Below are 12,835 nucleotides of genomic sequence, written 5' to 3'. Positions count from 1 at the left end.
TTGTTAAATATTCTAACAAAGTGCAGATTGGATTTTAACCAATTTAAAACATGTCATCAAAATTCTAAAAATGTATCTTAATCAGGAAAAATGACTAATGATGTTCCATAAATTATTTTTTTAATTTTTTTCAAAAAGATTCAAATTAGCTAGTTTTTCTCTTCTTTTTGTCGGTTGAATTTTGAATTTTAAAGAGTCGAAATTGAAGATAAACTATGTTTCAAATTTTTTTTCGTGTTTTCTCCTCTTTTAAACCGTTCAATTAAGTGTTTTTTTTCATCATTTATTCTCTACAAAAAACCTTCCGTAAAAGGAAAAAAAAATGTACGACGGAATGACAGACAGAAATACCCATTTTTTTATATATATAAATGTATTTATTTAGCTATTCTTGTTTAAATCACACTTACGTGTAACTTACAAATGACAATATATTTATTTATTTAAGTGTGTATCAAACTGGTAGCCCTTCGCAAAAGAGACAAAACTCAAATAGAATTTGAAAATCCACGAAAAATATTTTAAAGACTTGGTCTTCACTTGGAATAAGCGGTAGAAAATGGATGGATGGATGGGTCTTCACTTGTTTGAATAAATTCATTTATTTTCTACTTTGCTTCTTATTACTTTTAGAAATACAATTTTAGAGAAAAAAATACAACCTTAAAAAGGATTTTAGGATTTTTAAACAAATATACCTTTTTACCTTTTAAATTTCTTCCTCTTCTTTCCTGACAATTTAAATCAATGTTCAAGTAAAAAAATAAATTTTTTATTATTGTAAAGAATAATAAATATTTTAGCTTCTGGTTTTTTGACGAAGAATATTTGTGAAATATTTCTTCAAACTTACTATGATTAAAATTAAAAAAAAATTATTCTGGCAAATCTAGAAAATCTGTAGAATCAAATTTAAATCTTATTTCAAAGTATTTTGAATTTCTTGTTCTGGAAAATCTAGAAGAAATACTGATTTGTCTTTGTTAGAAATATAGCTTGGTCCAATTTGTTAAATATTCTAACAAAGTGCAGATTGGATTTTAACCAATTTAAAAACATGTCATCAAAATTCTAAAAATGTATCTTAATCAGGAAAAATTACTAATGATGTTCCATAAAAAATTTTTTTTAATTTTTTTCAAAAAGATTCAAATTAGCTAGTTTTTCTCTTCTTTTTGTCGGTTGAATTTTGAATTTTAAAGAGTCGAAATTGAAGAAAACTATGTTTATTTTATTTTTTTGTGTGTTTTCTCCTCTTTTAAACCGTTCAATTAAGTGTTTTTTTTCATCATTTATTCCCTACAAAAAACCTTCCGTAAAAGGAAAAAAAAAATGTACGACGGAATGACAGACAGAAATACCCATTTTTTATATATATATAAATGTATTTATTTAGCTATTCTTGTTTAAATCACACTTACGTGTAACTTACAAATGCCAATATATTTATTTATTTAAGTGTGTATCAAACTGGTAGCCCTTCGCATTACGGTAATCAGTACCCAAGAAGTAGTTTTTGGTTTCAAAAAGGTTGGTGACCCCTGTACTAGGGCATCAAATCAGTGTCAGTTGAGTCGGTCCATAGGTTGCCTGTAGGGATTTTTAATGTCCAGCAGATGTCAGTATTTAGTGACACAGTATCGACACAGTATCAATACAGTTTTGCAATGTGTCGAAACGCCTCATCAACCCATCACTAGTTGTACTAATTACACACCGGCTGTTGGATTGTGACGTTCAGCTGAGTTGTCGTTTGCATGAGCAAATTTTGGAGGTGCGGAAATTTTAAAATCGCTAATGCTAACTAAATTAGCATCAAGCTAGCGTATTTTGGAAGGGTGGAGCTTTTTTTTTTTTTACCAAGCATACTTTCTTTGTTGCTGTAGAAAATTGCAACTTTTAACTAGAGAGTCTGGCTCTCAGTGCTGCTTGAGTGACTCTTTACGCGAGCCGCCGGTTAGAGCCGCTTGATTTTACGAGGGAAAAAAGCAAGAGAGTAGGTGGACACCCGGCGACCCTTGACCTTGTTCTGGGTGACCTCCCTGAGAGTTTGTCTTTAGCGTGGCCGGATTGAAGAAAGTAAAAAAAAACAAGCTCCTCACAAACAGAATCCAAGTCCTCTTCCTTGTACTGAGCGTCACTTCCACTCTGTGTCCACCAGGGGCCTCTGGCGGTCTTCTCCGCCAAGCAGCGCTGGACGCCACCTCGGACGCTGCGCCTCCGCGCCGAGGACCGGGACCTGGGCTTCACGCTGAAGGGAGACGCCCCGGTCCAGGTGGTCTCCTTGGACCCCCTGTGCCCCGCTGCTGTGAGTCCCAAGTGTGGTCCACATGGGACTTTTAATGGGGATTTTCATTTGATGAGATAAGACAGGACTGCAATCTATTTGTGGCAGGGGGGGGTTACAACAAATATTGCTCATAATCACAAACTAATATAATATAATAATAATAATATCTCAAACAATACTTTAATCTTTTGTAACTCAGTTTGTCCAAAGTATAATTACTGTGATCTAGTGTATTTATGTACATATTCATCAGATAGAATAGAATAGAAAGTACTTTATTGATCCCTGGGGGAAATTTAGCACCACAGTTCGCTCACAATAGACAATAAACACTAAGGTATTTTTTTACATGTGAATAACATAAATACAGTCTATTATACAGCATTATTCACATGTGAATAATATAACTACAGTCTATTATACAGCATTATTCACATGTGAATAACATAAATAGTCTATTATACAGCATTATTCACATGTGAATAATATAAATACAGTCTATTATACAGCATTATTCACATGTGAATAATATAAATACAGTCTATTATACAGCATTATTCACATGTGAATAATATAAATGCAGTCTATTATACAGTATTAGTCACATGTGAATAATATAAATACAGTCTATTATACAGCATTATTCACATGTGAATAACATAAATACAGTCTATTATACAGCATTATTCACATGTGAATAACATAAATACAGTCTATTATACAGCATTATTCACATGTGAATAACATAAATACAGTCTATTATACAGCATTATTCACATGTGAATAATATAAATACAGTCTATTATACAGCATTATTCACATGTGAATAACATAAATACAGTCTATTATACAGCATTATTCACATGTGAATAATATAAATACAGTCTATTATATAGCATTATTCACATGTGAATAACATAGATACAGTCTATTATACAGCATTATTCACATGTGAATAATATAAATACAGTCTATTATACAGCATTATTCACATGTGAATATTATAAATACAGTCTATTATACAGCATTATTCACATGTGAATAACATAAATACAGTCTATTATACAGCATTATTCACATGTGAATAATATAAATACAGTCTATTATACAGCATTATTCACATGTGAATAACATAAATACAGTCTATTATACAGCATTATTCACATGTGAATAACATAAATACAGTCTATTATACAGCATTATTCACATGTGAATAACATAAATACAGTCTATTATACAGCATTATTCACATGTGAATAACATAAATACAGTCTATTATACAGCATTATTCACATGTGAATATAAATACAGTCTATTATACAGTATTATTCACATGTGAATAACATAAATGCAGTCTATTATACAGCATTATTCACATGTGAATAACGTAAATACAGTCTATTATACAGCATTATTCACATGTGAATAACATAAATACAGTCTATTATACAGCATTATTCACATGTGAATAATATAAATACAGTCTATTATACAGCATTATTCACATGTGAATAACATAAACACAGTCTATGGTGTTGAATTTATTGTCAGTAACTTCTTAGTTGAGATGTTTAACCACCCTCAACATCAAACATCAAGCCGCCGCCGCCTAGTCGGCTAGCAATTAGAAGTCTGCGTCGCTGTGACAGCTCGTTAAGAGGCCACGCTGATTAGTGAGGTTACGTAAACTCCAACTGGGTCAACCTCTTATATGTTTCCTTGGAGGCCACAGGAGAGAAGTCACTCGCTGGAGTCCAGGTGTGCCTGGAGCACGCTCACGTTCCTCCGGCGCCATCTTCAGTCCTGTAGAGCTCCTCACGCTGGCTGACACAATTCTCTTCCAAAACAGCAAGACCTTAGATTTTTTTGTTTCGCCCTAAAAAGTGTTAATACTGTAAGTCGAGTGCATATTACACACCAGCTGTTTGATCGTAACGTGCATCTTAGTTGTAGTTTTCATTTACTTATTTGGAAAATTCTCTTCCAAAACGGCAAGATGTTAGATGGCAGCAGTGTATAGTTAGTAGTTTTTGTTGTTGTTGCGCCCTAAAAAGTGTTAATACTGTAAGTAGAGGACATATTACACACCAGCTGTTTGATCGTAACGTGCATCTTAGTTGTAGTTTTCATTTACTTATTTGGAAAATTCTCTACCAAAACGGCAAGATGTTAGATGGCAGCAGTGTAAAGTTAGTAGTTTTTGTTGTTGTTGCGCCCTAAAAAGTGTTAATACTGCAAGTACTATACATATTACACACCAGCTGTTTGTAACGTGCATCTTAGTTGTCGTTTTCATTTACTTATTTGGAAAATTCTCTACCAAAACGGCAATATGTTAGATGGCAGCAGTGTAAAGTTAGTAGTTTTTGTTGTTGTTGCGCCCTAAAAAGTGTTAATACTGCAAGTACTACACATATTACACACCAGCTGTTTGCAACGTGCATCTTAGTTGTAGTTTTCATTTACATATTTGGAAAATTCTCTTCCACAACGGCAAGATGTTAGACGGCAGCAGTGTATATAGTTAGTAGTTTTTTGTTTAGTTTTTGTTGCGCCCTAAAAAGTGTTAATACTGTAAGTAGTGTACACATTACGCACCAGATGTTTGATTCTAACGTGCATCTTAGTTGTAGTTTTCATTTACATATTTGGAAAATTCTCTTCCACAACAGCAAGATGTTAGATGGCAGCAGTGTATAGTTAGTAGTTTTTGTTGTTGTTGTTGTTGTTGCGCCCTGAAAAATGTTAATACTGTAAGTAATGTACATATCACGCACCAACTGTTTGATTCTAACGTGCATCTTAGTTGTAGTTTTCATTTACACATTTGGAAAATTCTCTTCCAAAACGGCAAGACCTTAAATTTGTTTTTGTTGCGCCCTAGAAAGTGTTAATACTGTAAGTACTGTACACGTTACGCACCAGATGTTTGATTGTAACCAGCATCTTAGTTGTAGTTTTCATTTACTTATTTGGAAAATTCTCTTCCAAAACGGCAAGATGTTAGATGGCAGCAGTGTATAGTTAGTAGTTTTTGTTGTTGTTGCGCCCTAAAAAGTGTTAATACTGCAAGTACTATACATATTACACACCAGCTGTTTGTAACGTGCATCTTAGTGGTAGTTTTCATTTACTTGTTTGGAAAATTCCCTACCAAAACGGCAAGACGGTAGATGGCAGCAGTGTATGTAGTTAGTAGTTTTTGTTTTGTTTTTGTTGCGCCCTAAAAAGTGTTAATACTGTAGGTATTGTACATATTACGCACCAGCTGCTTGATTGTAACGTGCATCTTAGTTGTAGTTTTCATTTACACATTTGGAAAATTCTCTTCCAAAACGGCAAGACGTTAGATGGCAGCAGTGTATAGTTAAGTTTTTGTTGTTGTTGTTGCGCTCTAGAAAGTGTTAATACTGTAAGTGTTGTACATGTTACACACCAGCTGTTTGATTGTAACGTGCATCTTAGTTGTAGTTTTCATTTACACATTTAGAAAATTCTCTTCCAAAACGGCAAGACTGTAGATGGCAGCAGTGTATAGTTAGTTTTTGTTGTTGTTGTTGTTGTTGTTGTTGCTGTGCCCTAAAAAGTGTTAATACTGTAAGTAGTGTACACATTACGCACCAGATGTTTGATTCTAACGTGCATCTTAGTTGTAGTTTTCATTTACATATTTGGAAAATTCTCTTCCACAACAGCAAGATGTTAGATGGCAGCAGTGTATAGTTAGTAGTTTTTGTTGTTGTTGTTGTTGTTGCGCCCTGAAAAATGTTAATACTGTAAGTAATGTGCATATCACGCACCAACTGTTTGATTCTAACGTGCATCTTAGTTGTAGTTTTCATTTACACATTTGGAAAATTCTCTTCCAAAACGGCAAGACCTTAAATTTGTTTTTGTTGCGCCCCAGAAAGTGTTAATACTGTAAGTACTGTACACGTTACGCACCAGCTGTTTGATTGTAACCAGCATCTTAGTTGTAGTTTTTTTCAATAACACGTTTAGTGGTGTAGAAATCGCCATGTAAAATCGCTAATGCTAATCAGTAGCACGTCTATAGCAAAGTCAATGTATTTTAGCATTCAGCTAGAGCATTTGACCTCTCCTCACGCCCGGCCTTCTGTTTGCAGGCTGACGGGCTGAAGGAGGGCGACTACATCGTGGCCGTGGGCGACACCCCTTGCAAGTGGATGAGCGTGGGCGAGGTGATGCGGCTGCTGAAGGACGCCGACGAGCAGGGCGTGGACGTCCAGGTGGTCAGCGTGCTGGACGGCAACCCCACCATGGTAGGGACACGCCCACAGTTAGTAAACCCTGCAACTTTAATGCTAATGACGCCATGCTAATATTCTAGAGATCGCCACACAATAAAACAACAAATGTTATATTTTACCTGTAAATATACCATATTGTGTAAAATAAACTTATTTAAAACATGTAAAGATTGTATTTATAATGCATGAAATACAATGAAATACCAAATGACTCATTTAGAGTAACATTACCTCTTTATACCTGTTGTCTCTAATTTGATACACATTTTCTACACAGTTTTACTATAAAATATATGACGACATATTAAGTAATTTCTACTTGTATCAACAGATGAACTGTTATTACTGACGTGTCAGTAATAAAAAATAATGTTTTATAGACCCCAAAAGGGACAAGCGGTAGAAAATGGATGGATGGATGGACTGTATGTTGTTTCATGCTATTTATACTGCATTAAATACAATAAAATACCAAATGACTCATTTAGAGTAACATTACCTCTTTATACCTGTTGTCTCTAATTTGATACACATTTTCTGCACAGTTTTATTATAAAATATATGATGACATATTAAGTAATTTCTACTTGTATCAACAGATGAACTGTTATTACTGACGTGTCAGTAATAAAAAATGATGTTTTATAGACCCCAAAAGGGACAAGCGGTAGGAAATGGATGGACTGTATGTTGCTTCATGCTATTTATAATGCATGAAATACAATAAAATACCAAATGACTCATTTTGAGTAACATTACCTCTTTATACCTGTTGTCTCTAATTTGATACACATTTTCTGCACAGTTTTACTATAAAATATATGATGACATATTAAGTAATTTCTACTTGTATCAACAGATGAACTGTTATTACTGACGTGTCGGTAATAAAAAATAATGTTTTATAGAACCCAAAAGGGACAAGCGGTAGGAAATGGATGGACTGTATGTTGCTTCATGCTATTTATAATGCATGAAATACAATAAAAAACCAAATGACTCATTTAGAGTAACATTACCTCTTTATACCTGTTGTCTCTAATTTGATACACATTTTCTGCACAGTTTTACTATAAAATATATGATGACATATTAAGTCATTTCTACTTGTATCAACAGATGAACTGTTATTACTGACGTGTCAGTAATAAAAAATAATGTTTTATAGACCCCAAAAGGGACAAGTGGTAGAAAATGGATGGACTGTATGTTGCTTCATGCTATTTATAATGCATGAAATACAATAAAATACCAAATGACTCATTTAGAGTGACATTATCACTTTATACCTGTTGTCTCTAATTTGATACACATTTTCAACACAGTTTTACTATAAAATATATGATGACATATTAAGTAATTTCTACTTGTATCAACAGATGAACTGTTATTACTGATGTGTCAGTAATACAAAATAATGTTATATAGACCCCAAAAGGGACAAGCGGTAGGAAATGGATGGACTGTATGTTGCTTCATGCTATTTATAATGCATGAAATACAATAAAATACCAAATGACTCATTTAGAGTAACATTACCTCTTTATACCTGTTGTCTCTAATTTGATACACATTTTCTGCACAGTTTTACTATAAAATATATGATGACATATTAAGTCATTTCTACTTGTATCAACAGATGAACTGTTATTACTGACGTGTAAGTAATAAAAAATAATGTTATATAGACCCCAAAAGGGACAAGCGGTAGGAAATGGATGGACTGTATGTTGCGTCATGCTATTTATAATGCATGAAATACAATAAAATACCAAATGACTCATTTTGAGTAACATTACCTCTTTATACCTGTTGTCTCTAATTTGATACACATTTTCAACACAGTTTTACTATAAAATATATGATGACGTATTAAGTCATTTCTACTTGTATCAACAGATGAACTGTTATTACTGACGTGTCAGTAATAAAAAATAATGTTTTATAGACCCCAAAAGGGACAAGCAGTAGAAAAAAAAAAGTGATTGAAAGTTTCTCTTCAAAAATCAGGCGTCTCCTGTTTTGACAGTCCTCTAACAAGTCAACCGCTGCCCTCTTGTGGATGACACATGCAATGCATGTATCTGATCTGATACATCAGGCTTTTTAGCTTTAAAAAAATGTGTATCACTTATGATACATTAGGTGTTAAGGTGACTTGTCCAGCTATTTTTTTGTTTAAATAACTTTTACTGAAGACTAATATCTGCTCCAAATATCGGTTACAACATCCTTGACTACTATCAGTATCGGTCTCTAGCTTGCATTTTAAGATGTGTAGCAAAGCCTTTTTTTTTTTTAAATGTGGGGACTACTTGTTGTTTCTGTGTAGCCTGCCAAGAGCGCCACCTTCTGCGGGAACCTGCCCAAGACCTACTCCATGATCTGCCTGGCCTACAACGAGGACCAGAGTCCCAAGTCCCGCAAGGTGAGCAAGAAGTCCTCCTTCCTCAGCTGGGGCCTGAAGAACCGCATGAAGAGCGCCAGCACCGTCAGTCTGCCCACGGCCCAGCAGTCCTGGAACAAGCCCTGCCAGACCTTCCCCAGCTCCTACAAGGACAGCGCCCTCTACTGAGCAGGAGGTCCACCTCCGACACTCTTCTATTGACTCACATTCCAACATGGGGCCTTGCCACTGCGCTGCTCAAAGTACTGACTGCAGTACTCACCAGTACCACCTTAAATGAAGTACTCATCTCACCAGTACCACCTTAAATGAAGTAGTACTCTTCTCACCAGTACCACCTTAAATGAAGTCTCACCAGTACCACATTAAATGAAGTACTCTTCTCACCAGTACCACCTTAAATTAAGTACTCTTCTCACCTGTACCACCTTAAATGAAGTACTCGTCTCACCAGTACCACCTTAAATGAAGTACTCGTCTCACCAGTACCACCTTAAATGAAGTACTCTTCTCACCTGTACCACCTTAAATGAAGTCTCACCAGTACTACCTTAAATGAAGTACTCGTCTCACCAGTACTACCTTAAATGAAGTCTCTCACCAGTACCACCTTAAATGAAGTACTCTTCTCACCTGTACCACCTTAAATGAAGTACTCGTCTCACCAGTACTACCTTAAATGAAGTCTCACCAGTACCACCTTAAATGAAGTACTCGTCTCCCCAGTACCACCTTAAGTGAAGTAGTACTCTTCTCACCAGTACCACCTTAAATGAAGTACTCGTCTCACCTGTACCACCTTAAATGAAGTAGTACTCTTCTCACCAGTACCACCTTAAATGAAGTCTCACCAGTACCACCTTAAATGAAGTACTCTTCTCACCTGTACCACCTTAAATGAAGTACTCTTCTCACCAGTACCACCTTAAATGAAGTCTCACCAGTACCACCTTAAATGAAGTACTCTTCTCACCTGTACCACCTTAAATGAAGTACTCCTCTCACCAGTACTACCTTAAATGAAGTACTCGTCTCACCAGTACCACCTTAAATTAAGTACTCTTCTCACCTGTACCACCTTAAATGAAGTACTCGTCTCACCAGTACCACCTTAAATGAAGTACTCGTCTCACCAGTACCACCTTAAATGAGGTACTCTTCTCACCAGTACCACCTTAAATGAAGTCTCACCAGTACCACCTTAAATGAAGTACACTTCTCACCAGTACCACCTTAAATGAAGTACTCTTCTCACCAGTACCACCTTAAATGAAGTACTCGTCTCACCAGTACCACCTTAAATGAAGTCTCACCAGTACCACCTTAAATGAAGTACTCCTCTCACCAGTACCACCTTAAATGAAGTACTCGTCTCACCAGTACCACCTTAAATGAGGTACTCTTCTCACCTGTACCACCTTAAATGAAGTACTCTTCTCACCAGTACCACCTTAAATGAAGTACTCTTCTCACCTGTACCACCTTCAATGAAGTACTCTTCTCACCTGTACCACCTTTAATCAAGTAGTACTCTTCTCAGCAGTACCACCTTAAATGAAGTACTCTTCTCACCAGTACCACCTTAAATGAAGTACTCTTCTCACCTCTACCACCTTAAATGAAGTACTCTTCTCACCAGTACCACCTTAAATGAGGTACTCTTCTCACCAGTACCACCTTAAATGAAGTCTCACCAGTACCACCTTAAATGAAGTACTCTTCTCACCTGTACCACCTTAAATGAAGTACTCGTCTCACCAGTACCACCTTAAATGAAGTACTCGTCTCACCAGTACCACCTTAAATGAGGTACTCTTCTCACCTGTACCACCTTAAATGAAGTAGTACTCTTCTCACCAGTACCACCTTAAATGAAGTACTCGTCTCACCAGTACCACCTTAAATGAAGTACTCTTCTCACCTGTACCACCTTAAATGAAGTAGTACTCTTCTCACCAGTACCACCTTAAATGAAGTACTCGTCTCACCAGTACCACCTTAAATGAAGTACTCTTCTCACCAGTACCACCTTAAATGAAGTAGTACTCTTCTCACCAGTACCACCTTAAATGAAGTCTCACCAGTACCACCTTAAATGAAATCTCACCTGTACCACCTTAAATAAAGTACTCTTCTCACCAGTACCACCTTAAATGAAGTAGTACTCTTCTCACCAGTACCACCTTAAATGAAGTACTCTTCTCACCTGTACCACCTTAAATGAAGTACTCGTCTCACCAGTACTACCTTAAATGAAGTCTCACCAGTACCACCTTAAATGAAGTACTCGTCTCCCCAGTACCACCTTAAGTGAAGTAGTACTCTTCTCACCAGTACCACCTTAAATGAAGTACTCGTCTCACCTGTACCACCTTAAATGAAGTAGTACTCTTCTCACCAGTACCACCTTAAATGAAGTCTCACCAGTACCACCTTAAATGAAGTACTCTTCTCACCTGTACCACCTTAAATGAAGTACTCTTCTCACCAGTACCACCTTAAATGAAGTCTCACCAGTACCACCTTAAATGAAGTACTCTTCTCACCTGTACCACCTTAAATGAAGTACTCCTCTCACCAGTACTACCTTAAATGAAGTACTCGTCTCACCAGTACCACCTTAAATTAAGTACTCTTCTCACCTGTACCACCTTAAATGAAGTACTCGTCTCACCAGTACCACCTTAAATGAAGTACTCGTCTCACCAGTACCACCTTAAATGAGGTACTCTTCTCACCTGTACCACCTTAAATGAAGTACTCGTCTCACCAGTACCACCTTAAATGAAGTACTCTTCTCACCTGTACCACCTTAAATGAAGTAGTACTCTTCTCACCAGTACCACCTTAAATGAAGTACTCGTCTCACCAGTACCACCTTAAATGAAGTACTCTTCTCACCAGTACCACCTTAAATGAAGTAGTACTCTTCTCACCAGTACCACCTTAAATGAAGTCTCACCAGTACCACCTTAAATGAAATCTCACCTGTACCACCTTAAATAAAGTACTCTTCTCACCAGTACCACCTTAAATGAAGTAGTACTCTTCTCACCAGTACCACCTTAAATGAAGTACTCTTCTCACCTGTACCACCTTAAATGAAGTACTCGTCTCACCAGTACTACCTTAAATGAAGTCTCACCAGTACCACCTTAAATGAAGTACTCGTCTCCCCAGTACCACCTTAAGTGAAGTAGTACTCTTCTCACCAGTACCACCTTAAATGAAGTACTCGTCTCACCTGTACCACCTTAAATGAAGTAGTACTCTTCTCACCAGTACCACCTTAAATGAAGTCTCACCAGTACCACCTTAAATGAAGTACTCTTCTCACCTGTACCACCTTAAATGAAGTACTCTTCTCACCAGTACCACCTTAAATGAAGTCTCACCAGTACCACCTTAAATGAAGTACTCTTCTCACCTGTACCACCTTAAATGAAGTACTCCTCTCACCAGTACTACCTTAAATGAAGTACTCGTCTCACCAGTACCACCTTAAATTAAGTACTCTTCTCACCTGTACCACCTTAAATGAAGTACTCGTCTCACCAGTACCACCTTAAATGAAGTACTCGTCTCACCAGTACCACCTTAAATGAGGTACTCTTCTCACCAGTACCACCTTAAATGAAGTCTCACCAGTACCACCTTAAATGAAGTACTCTTCTCACCAGTACCACCTTAAATGAAGTACTCTTCTCACCAGTACCACCTTAAATGAAGTACTCGTCTCACCAGTACCACCTTAAATGAAGTACACTTCTCACCAGTACCACCTTAAATGAAGTACTCTTCTCACCAGTACCACCTTAAATGAAGTACTCGTCTCACCAGTACCACCTTAAATGAAGTCTCACCAGT

General features: G+C 36.5%; 1 protein-coding gene across 2 annotated transcripts in view; it reads left to right on the top strand.

The window, feature by feature from the left end:
- LOC133608236 (rhophilin-2-like) overlaps nucleotides 1–9,230 on the top strand; it is a 114,157-nt gene extending 104,927 nt beyond the window's left edge. For both annotated transcript variants that reach the window (XM_061963441.1, XM_061963440.1), the window contains exons 13-15: nucleotides 2,162–2,308; nucleotides 6,418–6,573; nucleotides 8,894–9,230. In XM_061963441.1, coding sequence (XP_061819425.1) covers nucleotides 2,162–2,308; nucleotides 6,418–6,573; nucleotides 8,894–9,136 — 546 coding nt within the window. In that variant the 3' untranslated portion in view covers nucleotides 9,137–9,230. The remainder of the gene's footprint in view (nucleotides 1–2,161; nucleotides 2,309–6,417; nucleotides 6,574–8,893) is intronic.
- The last annotated feature ends 3,605 nt before the right edge of the window (nucleotides 9,231–12,835 follow it).

This window comes from Nerophis lumbriciformis, linkage group LG06 (genome assembly GCF_033978685.3).
Source record: "Nerophis lumbriciformis linkage group LG06, RoL_Nlum_v2.1, whole genome shotgun sequence".
NCBI classification, from domain to species: domain Eukaryota; kingdom Metazoa; phylum Chordata; class Actinopteri; order Syngnathiformes; family Syngnathidae; genus Nerophis; species Nerophis lumbriciformis.
Note: the sequence above shows the minus strand (reverse complement) of the source record. Positions and strands in the feature narration are given on the sequence as shown.